This window comes from Lutra lutra, chromosome 14, assembly GCF_902655055.1.
Source record: "Lutra lutra chromosome 14, mLutLut1.2, whole genome shotgun sequence".
Taxonomy (NCBI): domain Eukaryota; kingdom Metazoa; phylum Chordata; class Mammalia; order Carnivora; family Mustelidae; genus Lutra; species Lutra lutra.
Genome location: NC_062291.1, coordinates 41,138,306 through 41,159,319, shown reverse-complemented (window position 1 = coordinate 41,159,319; position 21,014 = coordinate 41,138,306). Strand labels below are relative to the sequence as shown.

General features: G+C 46.8%; 1 protein-coding gene across 5 annotated transcripts in view; it reads right to left on the bottom strand.

Annotated features, from left to right (window-relative positions):
- Positions 1 to 3,410: 3,410 nt before the first annotated feature.
- The window catches only part of SH2D4B (SH2 domain containing 4B), an 82,683-nt gene continuing 65,079 nt past the window's right edge, over positions 3,411 to 21,014 (bottom strand). For 4 of the 5 annotated variants that reach the window (XM_047703605.1, XM_047703606.1, XM_047703609.1 and 1 more), the window contains exons 7-8: positions 9,971 to 10,191; positions 3,411 to 5,998 (exon numbers count right to left, since the gene is read on the bottom strand). In XM_047703605.1, coding sequence (XP_047559561.1) covers positions 5,906 to 5,998; positions 9,971 to 10,191 — 314 coding nt within the window. In that variant the 3' untranslated portion in view covers positions 3,411 to 5,905. Of the gene's footprint in view, positions 5,999 to 9,970; positions 10,192 to 21,014 lie in introns of those variants that run through there. The other variant, XM_047703611.1, reaches the window with a different exon arrangement.

The following is a 21,014-nucleotide window of genomic DNA, read 5'->3' as shown; positions in this document are numbered from 1 at the left end:
AGCTTCCCTGGAGGGGCTCCCTTTCATTACTGGGCTTCTGGTATTGGGTGCCCCTGGGGCAAGAAATTTCCCTTCAGAAGAGCGCCTGGCACACCATTTCTGAGTCGGCCTGTGACCCTGCAAGCTCACCCACCATGTCCCGCTTTACACAGCCTCCAAGGGGGCGAGCTCAGAGCTCGGCCAGGCGTGAGTTCATTCTCTGAGATGAGGCCGTAAATGCACATACTATTATTCCCTGGAGGGCCTTACACAGCTGCTCTCGGTGCGGTCAAGGGAGAGAAGGCATTCAGCGCTTATCAAGTGCTTATCACAGATCCCATGCTTTCCAGAGATCATCCTTTTAAAGCCCACCCGCTAAAGGCCACCTGAACTCACCCGTAACCAAAGTTAGGTCTATTAGCTTGTTCCAGAAGGAGAGCCTGTTGCAGAGAAATCATGCAACATCTCCTCAGGTGGGAGTTAGGCAAGATTACTTATTGAGATAGGGAATGGCTTTAGCGGGGACTGGTCCGAATCTATAAACTTGGGACTTGTAGAGCACATGGACCCTACAATACAGACTCATGTTCAGAGCAGGATTATACCCAAGAGCCAAAAGGCAGAAGCAACGCCAGTGCCCACTGATGGACCCATGGATAAAGGAAATGCGGTGTACACCCACAAGGGGCTATTATTCGGCCTTAAAAAGAAAGACAATTCCTACACATGCTACAACTTGGGTGAACCTTGAAGAAACATGCTAAGTGACAAAAAGCCGAATAGGGAAATGATTTCACTGAAATAAGCAACATGGAGTTATCAAATTAATACAGACAGAAAGCTGAATGCTGATTTCTGGGAGCCAGAGGGATGGGAGAATGGGGAGCTATTGTTTAATGGGTATGGAGGGTCAGTTCTGCAAGTGTTCCATGGACGAGTGGTGGCGATAATTGCATTAAAACGGTCCATTTTATATTACATAGATTTTCCCACAATAAAAACCAGTCCTGCAGAGTTACTGCCAGACTAGCTCATCCGATGTCCTCCGAGAACCCATGGGTCTGTGCAAACTGGCCAGGAGAGTTTGAGTTCAGTGTCTGTTGCCTGCTCTGGCTTCGCTGTCTGTTTTGCGAGTCATAGAACAGCTTTGCCAAGACGTGATTTCTGTTTCAGTTCTCAGCGCGCCCATCTCACGCTTGCTGGTAGCAGAGTTACCTCGGGCGTCTTCAGTCTCCTTGGCTTGTTTGTTTTTCTGTTCTGCTTGAGGACTGAAAGGGGTGGATTCGAGATTTCAACCCAAAGCAGCCATAATGCTCAGCCTGGGCTTTTCAGCTACAGGGCTCCTGTAAAGGGTAAATCACGTCTTTGAAACCTGCAAAGTCCATTTGTCCCTAATCTCTAACAAACACAACTCAACAACATCCACTGCTCCACGCGTGATAAAACACACCAGTAAATATGGCATCGTCAGACCTCTGGGAACTTGTAGATTGAAATGGCAAAACAGATACATACACAGTTAAGTGCAGGATGCATGGTAAATTCTAGAAAGCAAATGACTCTATGCCCATCTAAAGTATCTGTATAACTGTGACAGGACCAGCTTGCATTGGGTTAAAATCCTCTGGCCAAAAAAAAAAAAAAAAAAAAAAAAAAGCCTCCTATTTGGTTACTTGAGAGGGGATGAGATGTATCATATTTAAAATGGGAACACTACCAGAACTGTAACACATTCACTTCGGCTTCTCTGAAGTGTAAATATGGTGTTAGAATCTCTCCTAAGAGTAGATTTAGATCAAGCAGAACAAAACGGCAAAATAATTCCTAACATATGCACATAATTTAAAACCAGGGTCAGCAAGCTTTTTCTGTAAAGGGCCAGATAGTAAATATTTTAGGCTTTTGCAGGCCTTACACAGTCAATGACTTGGTGTCAACAAATGAGCGTGGCTATATTCCAATAAAACTTACTTTATGAGTGCTGAAATTTGAATGTAATATAATTTTCACAAGTCATAAAATATTATTCTTTTTAATTTTTTCCAGCCAGCTAAAAATGGAAAAACCACTCTTGGCCCTCAGGCTGTAGAAGACAGGGCAGCCGGCTGAATTTGGCCGGTGGCTAGAGTTTGCCTCGCCCAGCTTTCAAAGCTTGCTTTTCAAAGTGTGGCAGACAGGCCAGCAGCATCAGCAGCACCTGGGAGCTTGTTAGAAATCCAGAACCTCTGGGGCACCTGGGTAGCTCAGATGGTTAATCATCTGCCTTGGGCTCAGATCATGATCCCAGGGTCCTGAGATTGAGCCCCACCTTCCCTCCTCAGCGGGAAGCCTGCTTTTCCCTCTTCCTCTGCTGCTCCCCTGTTTGTGCTCTCTTTCTCTGTCAGATAAATAAACAAAATGTAAAATAAAAAAGAAAGAAAAGAAAAGAAATACAGAATCTTCAGCCCCACCCCAGAGCCACTAAAGGAGAATCTGCATTTTAAGTTCTAAACTTCCCTATGCCTCAGTTTCCCCATGCACAAGGTGGAGAGGCTCCCTTGGCATGACTGTAAGAATGACTATCCACACCCACATACACACAGCTTAAACAGTATTCATCACTATTATTACAAAATCTCACATTATGAGACAGTTGACCCTTGAAAAACGTGGGTTTGAACTGTGCAGGTCCACTTAGATGTGGACTTTTTTCCAATAAATATGGTACAGTACTGTAGATGTATTTTCTCTTCAGTATGATTTTCTTAATAACATTTTCTCTTCTCTAACTTACCTTATTGTAAGAATACAGTGTGTAGTATATATGACATACAAAGTAGGTATTAATTGACTGTTCATGTTATCAGTAAGGCTTTTGCCAACAGTAGGCTATCAGTAGTTAAGTTTTGGGGGGAGTCAAAGTTATATGTGGATTTTCTAGTGCACCCCCACATGGTTCCATTTTTTCAGCCACCGTCTGAGATAGGCATGGTTGACCCCATTTCATAGAAGAAAGTGTGGCCCAGAGAACTGAAAACACTTGCCTAGGGTCACAAAACAAAGGTCCTTCTGGCTCCAAATTGAGTCCTGAGGTTAATGAAGGGTTCAAGGGTACAGAAGGGGCCTGCACTCTCCAGGAACGGGGGTCTTCCTGTCCAGGGCTCCATTCTAACCCTGAGGAGCTGCTTTGCAGCCCATGCCCCTTAGACCCTGGCACCCCAGGTGTCCAGCTCTCCAGCTCTGCCACTCAGAGTTCTCCCTGCCCAGGACCCCAAGTTGCCCTTCCGTTCAGTGACATTTATCTTCCATTAACTTGCATAGTATTTTTTACAACTTCTCTTTCTAGTTCTAGACTGTAAATTTTCTCTCTGCTGAGTCTTGTAGCTGACTGACTATTTTTCATTATATTTGTAGGACTCAGGGAAAAAAAAAAAAAGGCAATCCCTTTATTTGAGAATCCTGACATTTATTAGCATAATAAAACTCTCAAGACGAAATTGCAGTTTTCCAGACAGTAATTTCATTTGCAGGACAACTTACAAGGAATTTATTTTAAGGCCAGGTAAAACCTAAAATATATGAGACACGCAGAAAAGTGCAGGCCCCAAATAAAATGAAATAAATGTGTTAGGCATAGAAAACTCAACTGTTGTCTCTCACATATTAATTAGGGGTGACAGGAACAGCAGCTCAGGGGTTCAGATTCTCAGCCCGGCTTGCTCGGCTCTGTGAGTGGCTGCTAGTGCTTGGAATAAGAAGTTTCTTCCAACACCTTGAAAATCATCACACCATATTCCCCTGCCACGTCACTGCTAAGCCCGAAATAACTGTTGCTGTTTCTGTGGTTCTTATCAGCCATCCCTCCCATTTAGACGGAGCTTTCATTACTGCTCATTTCACTGACCGACCAAAAAAAAAAAATAATAATAACAAAAAAAAAAACTAGTGGCAGCCACACAGAAAATCCTCTTCTCGGGGAGACTGAGCCTTCATGAGGCCAAATGTCTTGAACAGAGTCACATAGTTTGTAAGTAGCAAGGCTAAAACTCATTTCCTTGGGAGATACTAGAATAGAAGTATCTATTAGAAGAAAATCTAACCATAATCGGTTATGGTTTTAAAGTACTTTGGTGTTCAAGAAGCAGGCTCCCCCCTTCACTTTGTTTTATTCATTTGGGGGCCCTCTCCTGAAGGGGAGAGAGCAAGAGAGAAGTCAGGCTGGGAGACTGACATTATCGGACACATTTGGATGATGAGTCCTTACCTTGGCTTCCCTCAAAGGCAGAGCCTGCAGCAAATGCCTACATGCTGCCACTCAATTCAGGGGTGGCCAGCCCAGGGGAGCAGGAGAGGGAAGCAGAGGAGGACGAGGAGCAGATGGGAGGGGGGTGGACCTCATCTGGTCACTCTTCGATTTCATCATCATGAGTTGCTCTGTCTTGCAGGTCGATCTTCCCAGAGGTTGTCGGAAGAACTGCCTGTCCAAACAGCCCCCCAGCAGGAGGAAAGGGGAAGAAGAAATCTACCATCTGCTGTCCCCCATTGATCCAAGGTTCACCATATGCAGAGTTCATGGCCCGGCTCTTGAAGGTTGCACAATGTCTTCGGCATCTGCAGCAATAGGAGATGAGGGGCCCAAAGCACCCCATGGGCAAGGTGGCTTTGGCTCAGCTCACATGAAGCTGACATCCCCATAAGGGAGAACAGCATCTATGCAGAACGACTTGCAGTGGTAGTGACCAGGGTGAAGCAAGTGGCCAAGGACGTGAAGAGTAGAGGAGGCAGCAGGTGAAGGAGAGCATAAGAGATGTGGGACATGACTATCAAGTAAGGTACACCTGTCCACTGACAAAGCACAGAGCCCATCCATCCTTTCACTCCCACCAAATATCGTGCTGCCAACATTAAAATACTAGCAAGTCCAGGGTGGGGAGTTGAACACAAATCTGCTTGATTCCACTATAATATTCCCCCCATAACATGCTGTCTCTGTGTCTATAAACATGAGAACCTGAATATGCATGAAGGCACTTCCCTGAAAGTTACAGAAGAGTCACTGGGAGAATCTCACTCATATGAAAACCATACTCAGATTAAGTGAACACAGGATCAGACTCAAAAGGACCATGAAGGCAGAAGTAATCATACGGGTAACCTGTATCAAGAGGGCCAAATCCTAGAGAGCAAAGGCTTTCTTGGATTTATAATTCATCCCAGGTTTGGGGCACATCTATGGGAATACACAAAACCACTGCCTCAATATCACAAAACCAGGGTCAAAATATGTTCCAAGACCAAGGATGGGTGGCCAAAGAAGAGGCAAATAAGGCAGGGCAGTATCAGCTGCCTATTCCGGAAGCTGCGTCTCAGAGCCTTAGGTAATTATTCCAATGATATGAGGGCAATAATGTATATCATAAAAGACGCAGCATCTATATTTTCCATATAAATCCTTTGCAGTATTTCGTCTATACTCTCCATGACTTTACAGACAGAACAGGTAGGAAATAACTTACTAGAAAAAACTGATTAGTGTTGGAAGACTTTCAGAAGAGCTGTATTCATTCCGCAAACATTTACTGAATGTCTACCACAGGTTACATTTAGAGTTCGGCACTGGAATTATTTTGGATTATTAAAACATGACCCATGTGCTCTGGGGGCTCAGCTTAGGGTGGCCACGGCAAATAGGCTTCATTCTCTGAAGTCATAACTAAACTCTTCTTGAAAGAGCTGCATCAGCTAATAGCAATTTCTGTCCTCGGCACAGGGATGGGGACCAATAGCATGTATATTTCATATCCTTTGAGACATACTAATCTACTTAATCCTCTGGCTGGTGGTGGTGGGTCTTCCGGAAGGCCATAAGGATTTGAGCCAGGAAGTTCTTAAGTTGAGTTCAAAAAATGGGTACCCAAAGAAATCCAATTGGGTAGGGGGAAAAAAATCACTCAAACAACAGATGGTAGTCTGGTGGGCTGTCCCTCTGTCCACAGGGTTCCTGCAGCAGCTCTCCCCCTGAAACAGTGATAATTTCCTCCTAAAAGGAAAAACAAAAGGGAAGAATTACTTGTAATCAAGCAAGGGAAATAAACATCTACCAGAGAGAGGCCAGTTCAAGATAGAAAGTCTATGAATATGTATCTGCCTCCTCCTCACTCAAATTTATAGAAATGACAGAAAAAAAAATCTGCTTTTAAAAAAGAAATAGAGCCATATTGGGAAAATGGAAATAAATCCAGTATGGGAAAATAAGAAGGCAGGCCATCAACAAAGATAGGTATTAAAGAGTACTTGAAACCCAAAAGACCTACAGGATGAGATTGTCAGAGGAGGGAAGGTGAGGCAGGGGTTGGAGCAAGTATCAGAGGGACAGGCTGGGGAGCCCCAGGCTGCAGATGTCTTTGCCTCAGCAGACGGGAAGTGAGGAGGGGCAGACCGGAAGGAAGGAGGGGTAGACCGGAAGTGAGGAGAGGCACCGCCCTCCATTGGGAGGCCAAAGAGTCCACAAAAGCTCAGACTTTCTATGTCAGAAAGATGAGTTACTCACTGTCAGCAGCAGCCCTTACGGCATAGAGAGAATGGATTCGGGAAACAGGGACTATATCCATTGATGGATAAGCAGGAAATTCAAAGTTCAGACACCAACTCATAACTCAAAATGTGTACATACTTAAGGAAAATCATACCCATACAAGAAAGATGCCAAACTCAACAACAGAACCGACCCCCCAAGAGAACATCAAGTTTATAAAAACAAATGGAAAGAGCCTTTGAGGGATGGGTATTCATCTCCTCAGTGGAATAAGAAGATAAATCTCCTATGAAATAAGAATGGGCTATTATTTATGGGGCACCTGGGCGGGACAGCCCATTAAGCGTCGGACTCTTGGTTTCGGCTCAGGTCATGATCTCAGGGTCATGAGATGGAGCCCCGTGTCAGACTCCACACTCCGTGCCCCCTTCCTCTCTGACCCAACATGTGCTCACTCTCTCCCTCTCTGTGTCCCTCAAAATAAATGAATAAATCTTAAAAAAAAAATGGGCTATTATTTTTTTAAAGAACCTATAAATGGAAAGAGTACCCACTTAAATAAAAATAAAAATCTCAGTAGAAAACCTGAGAAGCTGAAAAGACATAACTGAAGCTCAATTTAGTTGCCGGAAGAACTGACACGTCGGTAAGAAAGGAGACATCTAAGCAGAAAATGGACAATGGACGGGAATGGACAATCCACAGAAGAAATTCAAAGGGCCATTAAACATATGAAAAGATCCTCTGTGTCAGGAGTAATTGGAGAAATGCAAGCTAAACAATGGTGAGATAGAGCATCTGCCGATCTGATGGGAAAAAATTAAAATGACTGATAATCCCCAGGGCTGGCAGCCGTGTGGGGAAACAGCCTCATCTAGTTTTGGCAGAAGCATGAGTTGGCACTCCATTTTTGGAGGGCAATCTGGCAGATCTTTTCAAATGAAAACGTGCATCATCCTCCATCCAGCAATTCCAATATGACAGATCCATCCTAGAGAAAAACTTGTGCCTGTGCCCAAAGGGACAGAGACAAGCAAAGCTCTGCAGCCCTGTTTGTGATGACGGAAACCTGGAAGCTATGTAAGTGGCCATCATGGAAAACCACAGGGCACGTGTGTGGCTGTGGTTGGTACGTGTACTCAGCACACGCAATTCCATAACAGCCAACGTCCTGATGACTTAGAAATGTCAGCTGTAGTGCCGTAGCACTTTACACAGTGATATCTCAATGAAACCTCCCAGGGACCCTAAGGAGGTGCGTGCTGTTTGGAAACCCATCTTACCAGGGAGAAAACTAAAGCACAAAAATTTTAGTAGTTGCCCAAAGTCACACACAGCGATGAAGTTGGGATGTAAAATTTAGCAGCCTACTTCCAGTGACCATGCTTTGAAAAAACACACATAGGATATATTGATCCTGCTAAAAAATCAAATTGCTGAGCAATTGGTAAAGAATTATCCAGTTTAATCTCACCCCACTATCCTTATTTTTTAGAATTCTCCTGTCTAAACAAGTGCATTTCAGTTTTTTCTGGAAAATCCTGTCATTTTTTTAAAAATCTCCATCCTATTTGGTGTATTTGTTGGGTGGAGAATTGCATTAAATTTATAGTTTAATTAGAAAAAAAAATAATTGTCCAGTTTATGTGGAAAATAACAAAACTGTTTTCCTTATGTAAATTTCTGTGTTAATGCCCAGGAAATACTTGGATAGTTACATGGCAAACTAATACTTCAAGGCGGAGAATGGAAATGGGAGATTTGAAATGGACAAGGCATTCACCTTGTATTGTCCTTGATTATTCTTAGAATGTAATCATAAATTAATTGTGTAATTAAATCTTTAACATATACACACTGACCACCAGATCTCCACATGGGCATAGATGAACCCCCTCTATAGTGTAAGAAACTACATCGGAAGTCTCCAACCCTAGATTTGGAAGAGGATAAAGACCTTCAAAGTCTTCTGTTCTAACCTTCCGATGCAGGAACCATAGCATAGCTTCTCTGAGAGATGGACTTTTCCCTGTGCCTGAATACTTCCAGGGACAAGAAGCTCATCACTGCTCGCAGCAGCTTATAGTGGGCAGGGAAACCAAACATCATGGTACAGAGGAAAAGGCACAATCTTTAGAGGCAGATGGCCTGAGGATTAACTCTTGGGCCACGTGGTGTCAGCCATGAGCACTTAGGGAAGCTACTCAAGCTCCTCGGCTTTGTTTTCCTGATCTATGAAATGGGACTAGTCTGCCTCCCTCATAAGGCTGTCATGAAGAGGAAGCAAGAACATGGATGGACAGCACTGGGCATGATGCCTAACACAGAGAAGGTGTCAATATCCACACACACCCTCCCTGTAGAGACAGGGAGGGTGTGTGTGGATAATAACTCCCTAGAGTTGTTAGAAAAGCTCTTCCCAACATGGGTAGAAATCTGCCCTAAACCTGGTTAGTCCAGTTTTCCAGGAGTCCTACCCACCCAACATCTAGACATTTGTAAATGGGTCATTTTCTATGTGCTTTACTTAGAAGGTCAAGTCAAGAGCTGTCCGTAGAGCTGCAAAGCTCAGGAAGATGGAGAGCGACCAAGACTCTGTTTCTAGGCATCTCTCTCTCGCCCTTGTGACTCACTGAGTTCCACCTTTGGCTTTCTCCCAGTTACTACTATGCTGACAGTAACAAAAGAAGCAACAAAACAAAAGAAACACAAAACAGCAACAAAAGTTGCTTCTGTCTACGTACATAGTTTGGAAGGCACCATCTTTCCTCATGAGATGTCTACAGTAGGGGGACAAATGACAAAGAGAGTTCTGGAAAACAAGAACTTCCACACCACTTCACAGTTACAGAGTATTGTTACGGACATTGCCTCATTTATCGGTCTGGGATCTGAACTATTATTTACATCCATTTGCCTGGTTAGGATGGTAAAGTTCAGTGAGACTAAGGAACCTGCCCAAAGTCACACACGTACCACACATGTACGTATCCTTATAGTTGGAACAAGAGATGTGGTAACTCTACTAGAAAAGCTTCTCAAGCCACAGGGTTGACGGCTAAGTTTCAGCTAATTCTACAAAGCTGCCAGAGGCCTGACTAGAATGTCCTCAAGCAGGACATCCGGGGATGAGTTGCAGGTGGGCTGTGGGCTTGGGCAGAAGATGGGTCAGCTAGTCCCTAAGTGTTCGCAGTAGGGAGCACTCAGAGACTTGAGGTGAGGAGAAGCCTAGGGACCGGGGCTGGAGGTGCTTGTCTTAGTCAGAGGGGAAGCCAGAGAGAAGAACAGCAGGCCCCAGAGCCTATCTAGACAATCTCTGCTCTCTTCCACCCTTCCACACATCCCTGGGATCCTATGGACCTGCTGGGCTGCGTGCTCCCTCTCCACCCCATCTCTTGGAACACCTGCAGCCTGGCACTCCTTCACCTCACGTTTCTACCAGTTCTAGCTCCCGACCAGCACGCCTCTGAAGGATACCTTGTGGAAATCAATGAGATCTGTGAGCGTTGCATGGCGATTGGGGTCCACTCCCAGGAAGCTGTAAAAGTCCGCAGAGGCATCCACAAGAAAGTGCTTGAACCCTTTCTGCAGGCGATAGGAGAGGGTGTAACCCCAGATTTTCTCACTGACCCGGACCAAAAATGCTCCCTCTGTCATGTTCTCGAGGAGATCTTCTGCATCTTCTCGGCTAATAATTCCTGATTAAAAAAGAAAAAAGAAAAAGTCAGTAGGTTCAGCAAACTTTTCCCCTGCCACTCTCCCAGACTCATCCCTGCCCCTCATCCTGTTTCCATGATACCAGGAAAGAGAGGGCTTCGGGAGCTGTCCAGCACTCTCCTCATTCCACCCAGGACTCATCTTGGCCTAGAGCAACCAGCTGTGAGCCTGCGGGCAGAGTTTCTATTAGGACCTGAGTTTAGCACGCTTTCCTCCAAATTAAGCCTCACAGATTTGGATTAATTGGGTAAGCAAAGAATTAGTAATGAGCAGGAATTAGAGCATCTATCGATTACAAATACAAGTCAGCAAGTACTGCCCCGTGGAGAGCATTGAGCCCTGCTTTAATGACAACAGCAGAGTGACTTACGGTTATGACCCCGGTTATCTTGCCAGGACCCATAAGTGAGCACCTGGAAACAGTAGGTCCTCTTAAGTAAAAAGACTTCCTCTGCCCACCTGTGGGCATTAGGAAAACAGCTCAAAATTTTCTCAGGTTCTGCATTCTTTCATGATGATGATGTGGGTCCAGACCTGGAGTTGATTATTTGTCAAAAGGATTATTTGTCAAAAAGGATTTTAGGGAGATGCTGTTATCTGGGTAGAGCACAGGAAGCCATGTGTGGGGGGACGAGCCTCGCAGGGCAGGGCAGCGGGAAGAGGGCAGCCAGAAAGCCTAGGTGACCTGCTCAACCTGCCTTCATCTGGGTGACGTGAGGCTCAGCCAACACCTTGACTTCTCCAATGCCCTCTGACATTTAAGTGATTCATCATCTTACTCCATCTACATCAAGGACACCTTATGACTTTCAAGTCAGATAAAGAATTCGAAAACAGGGGCGCCTGGGTGGCTCAGCGGGTTAAAGCCTCTGCCTTCAGCTCAGGTCATGATCTCAGGGTCCTGGGATCGAGCCCCACATCAGGCTCTCTGCTCAGCGGGGAGCCTGCTTCCCTTCCTCTCTCTGCCTGCCTCTCTGCCTGCCTGTGATCTCTGTCTGTCAAATAAATAAATAAAATCTTTAAAAAAAAAAAAAGAATTCGAAAACATTAACTGAGAAACACTGTGGAAGTGTTAGCTACTGTTAATCATATTTGAGGGAGAGGAGAAATGCACAGTCCTTTTTATACACCCACTTGGTTACCCTCTGCATACACGCAGTGGGATCATTTACTGATGGTCACGTAGCAAAGGGGTAAAAGGTAGCTGAGTTATTGGTCCCTGTGACCGTGAGAGGGACTACACACTTGTGACTTCTCCCCCCCGCACCCTCGTGCCACTCTCTAGCTTTCCTGTGGGTACTCCCTGCTCCCCCCACACCCCTTCCATTGCTCTCCTATTTATGGGAGGTGTGGCGGAACTTTCCCTGTGCCCAAAGCAGAGGACATAGAGGCCACCACATTGTCACATATCCCCCTTTTAAAGACAACCAACACAACTGGGGCTCACCTCCGTCCTCCTTGCCTAGAACTTATCAAGAGGCAATCGAGCGAGCCACCCTTTCCCCAGCCAGGCGCTATTAATAGGAAACTAGGGAGAAGGGAGGGGGAAGGAAGTGGGGAGCCCTTCTACCACAGGACACCTGAAGAATCACGTGCAATTTCCCCATAAGCAGGAGGATGCACGCTGGGGTTGCTCCAGGGAGGATGTCCGTGCCTTCTGCCAGGGAAGCAGTGACAGCCAAAAGAGGACCAAGATGGTCACCTGGAATCTCGGAAGACTCAGCACCATCCCTCACCCACCTCCCTGCCCCAGCGCCAGAAAACCTAGACCCTAAAGGTGACTGCCGTCGGGAGAAAAGCAAGAGGAGACAGAATAGAGCCAAGGGCCGGGAGGAAGAAGGACCAGAAAATGTCACCCCCTTCTCCACTCCGCCTACCTCAAGCTGAAGCCCAGACCAGACTGAAAACTGGGGAGGAAAAAATTGTTGCACTGGGCAGGAGACTGAACAGTCACACCAGAATAGTACCTGACATTTTAATATCTGAAAGCGAACAGTAACACCAAAAGGACAATACCACGTGTCTGCGATCTAAAACCTGTGAATGGCCTCCCTGGTCTCTGGCAGAGTCTAGGCTTGGGAATGAGAGACACTGGGCTCTGGGACCCCACCCCACCCATCCACCCACCTCTCCAGGCTCATTCCCTCACTCACCTCATGCACCATTGCTCGCTGCTTACCACAAGACCCCCAAGTGCAGAAGCTTCCTGCCCGTCCCCAGCCCCCTTTGTCCCAGCGGACCCTGACTCCTCCTCTTCTCTCCTGGGAAGCCCAGGCTGCTGGTCACCTACACTCTACCTTTGTGCAAGTGAGAAACAGAGGTCCCTCTGAGTGGTAGAATTTGAAAAGAATGCCTCTCTGGGCCAAAATGGCCAAGCTCACATTTCCGCATTTTGACCCCTCCTCCCTGCAACCAAACCCCTTGGCAGGAACTCTATTCAGTGTGCAACCTGCCCCACGCTGTCGTGAAACCATCCCTATCCCCGGACGGAGTCTGCACCTGGAGAGCCACCTTTGAGCTTTCATCACACCTGCCCAGAGGCTCCAGTGTATTAGTCAACAGGCTGTGAAGGGCTCGAGGATAAAGCCTGTGGCAACCATGGGAGCCACTGCTCAGTCTTCCCTCAGGAGAGACTCTGCTGCCAGAAAGTGTCCGGAGCCGACGGCCCCCAGCGGCTGCTCAGGATCCACCACTGAAGCCTGCTCTGCCCCGGGGGGGCACAAGGGGGTACAGAACCCAGTGCCCTTGACTCAAAGCACTCCTTTGTATCCTTCATGGTGCTTTTTCCAGGAAATCGTTGCACTTCTGCTTCCTAGAAGACCCAGTCTGACGCTGAATGCTGACTCTTGTGCCCCAAGTACCTGGAATGCTGGGGGAGGAGAGGCTTGTTTGGAGCAGTAATCAAGAGCATGGACTAAAATCAAAGCTTACTCGGGGTACCTGGGTGGCTCAGTTGATTAAGCGTCTGCCTTCAGCTCAGGTCGTGATCCCAGGGTCCTAGGATCGAGTCCTGCTTCGAGCTTCCTGCTCAGTGGGGAGCCTGCTTCTCCCTCTGCCTCTGCAGCTCCCCCCTGATCATGCTCTCTCTTGCATACTCTCTCTGTAATAAACAAAATCTTTTTAAAAATAAAAAGAAAATCACAGCTCAGGGACCTGTTCAACAGGTGGCCTTGGGCAGGTTATTCAAGCCTCTCTGAAACCCAGGGCAGTGTCCTCATCTGCTAACTGGTACCAATAATCCTTCCTATGGTGTAAGGTTGTTTGAGCCTATTTTAAATAAATGTGTGAGCATGCTCGCCACAGGGCCGGAGAGCATAACTAATTTGCCTCGGCTACCCCAAGGGCACCAATCCTGTGCCACAGTGGGATGTCACTTCGTCCTGGGAACAGCCATGTTCAGGGCACTGCGAGGCTGTGCTGCCCACACCCATGCACCCAGTCCCTCCAGAGGCTGCAGACGGTGACTTCTGATGGGGACTGCTTGAGTCCCTGGGCCCCAGCTACACCATCCCTAGCAGACTCTCCAGGTGTCTGGGATAATAAACATCTGTGAACTCTGCCCACCACACTTTGACACTTACCTAGAAATCAAAATTATAATTCGGCCCAAGACCAAAAGTAATGAAGCCTCATAATTCAGGATGGCATAGACCCTTCCACAGAAAACCTGAGCCCCAAGAGAATCAGTCAATGGCTGGGAGGCCTGTAGGTCACTTACAAGGAGAAGCTGTTACACTTTCCTGCCCATCCACACTCTGCCCTCCTCATCTCTCTCTCTCCCTGGATTGCCTCTAAGCCAAGTGCACTGGGAACTAAGCACTAATCACACCCCATCCCATCCCACCTCAGTCCCTTCTAAACACTCTATGGCCTCTTGGCTAAGGAAAGGAGGAAGGGCTCCCCTTCTGACTGGGGAGCAAGCACACTGCTCCCCAGGGATCATGGAAACTTTCTGCCTCTGCCAATGACCAGGCCTGGCAGCCTTCGTACACAATGTTCCATGGTAGCTGTTCTGGAATGATGACTGGAGAATGCAACTGTAGGTCCCTTCTGAGCCAGTTCATACCTGTCAACAATGGGAAATGTAGTTTTTCCTATAATTTCTCTATTTCCTCCCTTCAACAGCTATGTAGGAGCCAGGCCCCATGCTGGGCACCTGCGAATCAGCACTGCATGAAAAACAGTTCCTGCCTTCCAGAAGCTTTGACTCTGGACAGAAATAAAGATCAACCGATTTTTTTTTTTTTTTTTTTAAAGAAAAGGCTCACTGTAACCAGTGGTGCTCAAGGCCCCAGGAGCTGTTAGAGTGCCTGGGAGAGGCACCCCACACAGCTCTGGTGCCAAGGGTGGGAGGGACAGCTATACTGAGACCAGAAAGGTGAAAACAGAGGTGCGAGGCAAGGATTCGTTGGCAGAGGGGATTATCGACTGGTTCCCTGTGGCTGGAGGGAGGGCCAAAGTAGGAGCCAATGGCACCAATGGTGAGATACGTAGAGGTTGGCAGGGGCCAAGCCCCCAAGAGCTCTCCATACCGTTAGAAGGATTCTGGACTTAATTTCGAGGGCAATGAGAAATGACTCATGATTCCAAACAAAGAATGTGAGCGTGTTCAAGGATGGATAGATGGCCCCTGGGGGTGCGAACTGGAGGCACACAAGCCAGGGACCTCGGTCCCTTCATGCAGGGATGGCTTCACAGCCACAGTTCCACAGTCGTAGGGCTGGACTCCAGCTCCCGGACTGTGAGTCTGACAGAGATGGCTTCTATGTTGAGGCAGGGGGGCAAAAGGACACATCGGGAGTTACATAAGAAGCCCCCTATCACAGTCAGTCCTGGGCACCATCCGGGGACTCATCCCCCTCAGTCCTCCTAACATCCCGACCACCGTGAGTTCATAACTGAGGACACTGAGGGTCAGCGAGAAAAGTGACTTACCCCAGATCCCAGAGTTAGTAAGTGGTAGAGCCAGAATTTGAACTCGGGTCCTCAGACTCCAAGTCCGGGGCTCTTTGCTCTACAGCATGTTATCTCATCACAGGACAGTAAGTGCTGCTGTGAAAGACAGAGAAGGAGGAGATTAATACTACCTGGAGAAGTCAGGACAGGCCTGAGAGCAGCAGTGAAGGGGAAGGTGAAGTGGGCTTCTGGGGCTGGGTAGATTCTGGGAGCAAGCAGTGAGCAGAGCTGATGGCATGGGAGGGGAGAGGAAGGGATGCGATGAGTGAAGAGAAGGACACCCCCATGGCACATTTATATAAATGGAACCTAAGAGAAGCTTCATTGAAGTCGCAGGACAGGAAAAGAAAGGGGGATGGGCTGAAAGCTGTAGCACGTGTGCAATCCAGACCCCAGAGAATACGGGCGAGAAGGAGAGGAGGCCATAGTTAAAGACTGAATGATTGGGGATTCATCAATGTCGCATCGTGGTGAACCGGCACAAAGCCACTTAGTGTCTCATTCTGTCAGCCAGAGAGAAAAGGCAGATTATCTCCAAAGAATGAACCATTAGACTGATGGTTAACTTCTCGTTGCTCTCATAGAAGCCAGAGGACAATGGGATAATATTTTCCGGGTGCTGAGGAAAAAAATAACAGTGTTTCATGAAACCATCTTTCAAGGAAAAGAATAAAATAAAGACATCTTCAGAAAAAAAAATTGAGAAAATGGACTATCAAAGATAATCTAAAGGACATACTTCAGGTGGAAGAAATTTGATCCTTGACAGAGAGTCGGAGGGGCTAGAAGGAATGGTGAGCATAGATCCTGCAGGTGAGTCTAAAAATAGATGCTGACTTACAAAACAATACTAATAATGGATAATTTGAGGATTTTAAAAAAAACTGTCATACTGAAAACATCTGATCCATTGAGAGTAGAATCATTGGACTTTAAAAGTACTGCATGTGGAGGGGGAGGCTGGCTGGCTCCACTGTAAGACCATACACTTCGTGCTCTTGGGGTCATGAGTAGGAGCCCCGCCCCACATTGGGTGTAGAGGTTATTTAAATATATAAAACTTTTAAAAAATTAAAGAAAAATATTCTGTGTGTTTCGGAAGAGGGTAAAGATATGTATCAACTTGAGAATATAAGAGATATGCATGTCACACCCTCTCCATTAACCACAGAGGGATAGGCCTTGAGAGAGGTCTAGGCTCCAAACAACAGAGGTAAAAAAAAAAAATTGCCATGAGGAAAGGTTTTTTTTTCAATGAAGTGTGAAATAAGCTAATAACTAAAAAATAACTACACTGTATTCCCTTGGTATGAAAGTGGAAAGCTCACAAAGCTAAAGGCAACAGTGTTTGGAGATTTATATATAAACAATAATGAAGCGAAGATCTGATAGAGCATATGGTCGGAAGGGGGATCATGTCTGGTGGAAGGACCAGCACGACCAAGGTCAGGAGCACATGGGTGCTTCCAGGATAGGTCACGCCTCCACTTCTGAAGCTCCCTTCATGCCCTTCGCATCTGTATGTACACACATTGTATATATTCAATGTTTAATATTTTAAGGATTTAAATATCATGGCTCTTCACCTCCCCACGCTTCGTGCCATGACATTCATTCCAAGTCGGTCAATGTCCTTTGAGGGTTGGGGAGGTTATCAACCAAAAAAAAAAAAGGGGGGATCATTAATGAGCTTTAAATGTCAGTGTTGGCTGTTTGGAGTCCCTAGAGCATGGTTCTCAGGCCTGACCCACTCTGACAGAGTCTTCTTTAATTCATTTTGGGTACAACAAGCATCAGTAATGTTTACAATCTTCTCAGACAATTCCAATATGCAGCCAGGTTTGAGAGTGACTGAGCTAGAATGTAATCACTCTTGCAAGCCAGGGCTGGCAAGGATGTAAAAAGTGGATTTTTACATTCTACAAACTCCCTCTATATTTTGAAGAGTACTTGGAGGTCTGAACAGTCTTATAGACCTACTCTAGAAGGGACATAGGTAGGTCCTGTGAGAAATCCCTGCCCAACGGGAAAGAGTTTTCCTCAGCTGGGGGGGGGACAGAGTGGAAGAGGGACTAAAGGAAGGGCCTCCACTCATGTTCCTGCACCTCACAGAGGAACTAGAAGTGTCCTATGTCCTAATTTTGTGGAGAATTTAGCAGGTGCCATGCGCCCGCATAAGGCAGCCACAATTAGGCAGAATGAGGTATTTGGAGACAGAACAACCTGAAGATGATGGCTGCCAGCCACCCCGAGCTCCAGTGAGTCCTGAAAGGGAGCCAGGACTTCCACCATGTTCTGGTGTGGGATTTGGAACATGGAGAGAGCATGACCGTCATGGATGGCTGCTGGGAATCGGGACTGGATCAGCCTTCCAGAGAGCCATGGGCACCCCTAATCAGATTAACTGCACATTTACCCTCTAGCCCAACAATTCAATCCCTGAGATATATTATAAAGAAATCCTCACACAGGTCTGTAAGGGTCCATGGCAAGAAATGTAAATGACCCTTAGGTTAATTGTGGCGCTGATCAGTTGAGGGCAAGGTGGGTGTCCAGGACTTGAGGAGAGGATGAGCCAAATTTGGTAGATGCACCTGGTGGAACACTATGCAGCAATTAGAAATAACAGGCCAGAGGTAGAAACAGCATGGCTCTTGTAACCTAGGCTCCATGAGATAAAGTGAGAAATACAAATGATATTTAAAGCACCTTACCTTTCATGTCAATATACCTAAGTGCAGAGTAGGAGAAGAAGTGGTAGTAGCAGCATTTTCCAATCTCTCCAAATCCCCAAAGAGAAACAAGAACAAGTCAAGAACAAAACCCAAAGTCCATGGACTACACTTCCCACAAAACTAGGGGGCAAGGTAGTCCCATGAACCCCAGATACAAATGGAGTGGGAACAATCAACCCAAGACCTTCGTGATACAGTGTTTCCACAGGAAGAAGAGGAAAGAAACCAGGGTGACTGATGGACCTGAGAGCAGTCAACAGGAATTCACTGGAAAGCAGGAGGCCAACTTAAGAACAGCAGCTGAAACTTGGGGAAGATGTGCCTTCCCCAATCCTGGGGAAGGGCAAGAGGCCCCTGGTGACACCTCGGGGACCACCTTTGATCACTGGGAGTAGAATCAAAATGGAGCAAGTTAAGAGAAAAGAAAGGGAAGAAGGAGAATGTCCAGACCCATGTGGGAGAGGGGAACAGAGCCTAGTTACCCAAGGAAGCAAGCTGCCCTTGTAAGGGCCTGGTTGGCCAGAGGGAGCCATTTCATTGTGGGCTTGGGTTGACCCTGCCCCTCCTGGAGGGGGGGGGGGGGGGCGGGCCAGGCCGCATGGAGACATCCAATCAGTGGGGCATGCATATATTTGCTATGGTGAGTTGGAATTCAATTGGCCACCAGTATTGCTGACCAAGCATGACTGTGCAGTTTTCCCTGTGTGTTGCAATCTCATTGGCCACCTGTGTGGGGGCTGGGCTCAACCACCTCTATAAAGGTTAGTCTGTGAGGCAGGGGAGTAGTAGTGATAGTCGTAGGGGTAGTCATCAGAAGCAGGGAGCAGCATTGCGGGGAGCATCGTGGTTGTCGGGAGCGTCATGAGCATCACTGGGAAGTGGGAGCGTCATGAGCGTCACTGGGGAGTGGCCTCGCCTGGTAAGGGAAGTCATCGGGTAAGGGAAGTCGTTGGGGTCGGTGTCCTAGTCGTTGTCGCCTCTTTGTAAGAGAGGGCCCCGACTGGTCAGTTTGATTTTCCATGCTTGGCGCTAAATAAAGCTTTGCTTGACTTTCGCTTTGTGTCAGTCTCGTTCCTTTGATCACAGACCCTAACACCCTCTTTGTGGACACATCACAAAAACAGTACAAGTGGGGCACCTGGGTGGCTCAGTTGGTTAAGCATCTGCGTTCGGCTCAGGTCATGATCTCAGGATCCTGGGATAGAGTCCCACAATGGGCTCCCCGCTCAGTGGGGAGTCTGCTTCTCCCTCTACCTTTGCCCCTCCCCACTCATTCTCCCTCTCTTTCTCAAATAAATAAATTTTTTAAAAAGATAGCCATAAGGGACCCCCGGGGTGGCTCAGTTGGTTAAGCGTCTGTCTTCGTTTGGCTCAGGTCATGATTTCAGGGTCCTGGGATGGAGTCCCTCATCAGGCTCCCTGCTAAACAGGGAGTCTGCTTCTTTCTCTGTTTCTGCCCCTAGCTTTTGCTCTCTTGTGCACGCACTCTCTCTCTCAAAATAAATAAAATCATAAAAAAAAATAGCCACAGAAAAGCATCAAGGTCAAATCACATGTAACATTATCATGAGAAAAAAAGAAAATAAGGAGCAGAATAACTTCCCTTGGGTGATACATACATAATATATATACAAGAACCCTTTGAACAGACACTCATTATTATCAGGATGGCTCCTTATTGAGGAGGAAGGGGATGTCAGTGGAGCATAAAGGAGAGTAAGAAAATAAACAAATTAGGAACAAGCCTGGCTTCCTTCCATTATGATAATACAATAGGAGGACCGGGGAGGGAAGAGATGGCCATTGAACTGAACCTTTCAGACTTGGGGTTTATTTAGAAAATAAACATCATTTAAAGCATAGCCCAGAAAAGAGGCAAGGTGACCCCAGAACCTAGGCCTTGAGGTGGATGGTCTTCTCTAACAGTTAATTGATGGAAGTTGTTGAAACTCAGGAGGCCAAGCAAGAGCCAGGGTAGAGCCAAGTCAAGTTTGAGGGATAATCAGTGTGGGGAAGGGGACCCCCCAGACCCCAGCTATATTCAGTGTCCAACACTCACAAATGATTCCAGAAGCAGCAGACCATCAGATTCGTAAAAACAGAGAAGGCCTAGAGATAAGGGACCAACCAGGACCTTTCTTTGGCTCCTTCCCAAGCTATGAGCTCCCCTACACTCAGTTGCCACTGGGGAAGGGGAGTGATGTTGGAAAAATTGGATGTTTGCTAGAATATAACTGAGTTAAACTGAAAGAGACTCTTAAAACCAAAGGAATTGAAAATTTTGAGGGTTCTTTTTTAGGCATTAGTAGGACACAAAGGTCCATACAAGGTAAGATCACCTATAAAAACAGGTAAGCAAGAAATTATACTTGTATAACTATCTTTCTAGCAACAATTCAAAAGTTTGATGGAGATGTAAAGACAACCAAATATGTCTCCAGACACTGTGAACTGCCCCACGGAGCACAATCATCCCTGGCAAGTTGAGAACCGCTGACATGCAGACAGACCCGAAAAATCTCTAACTCGTAAGAAGGACAAAAGTTGTAACAAAACAGTCCAAGGTTCCTCTGAGTGCTGAACCACAGAGGCAAGTCAACCAACTACAGCGCCCTCTGCTGGGCCTCTGCATAAAAAGCTATGCACAAGATCGGGGACAGAAGCCTTCCTGGGCATCTGCCCCCCTTCCCCCTACCCCATCCCCGATTGCACAGCAGGAGGGTAAGAAGCAGGGAGTGCAGAAGCGGAGATGGCCAGCATAGCCAAGAAGTCCAGGCTTGCTCTCCCTGGTCCAATACAAGCACATTAATATCGCAGGCAACCAGCACCCTCGCGAGGTGAGGCTAGCAACTCCTGACTCCCTTCTTCTCGCGCCACCTTCACTAAGCCTCACCTAATCATCTCCCTGCATCCCATGTAGATGCTCTCAAACACCAACAATTTCAAGTTGCTATCAAAATATTGATTCCACCGGTGCTAACTGGTGGCAGCCCCAGGACAGGAAAGGCACTTCAAGCACACCTCCAAAAGACGCTCGGCTGTATGGGACCAATAAATCCCTATGTTAACAAATCCTGGATTCAGTTCCCAGCCTCTCTTCCACCACCAGACCA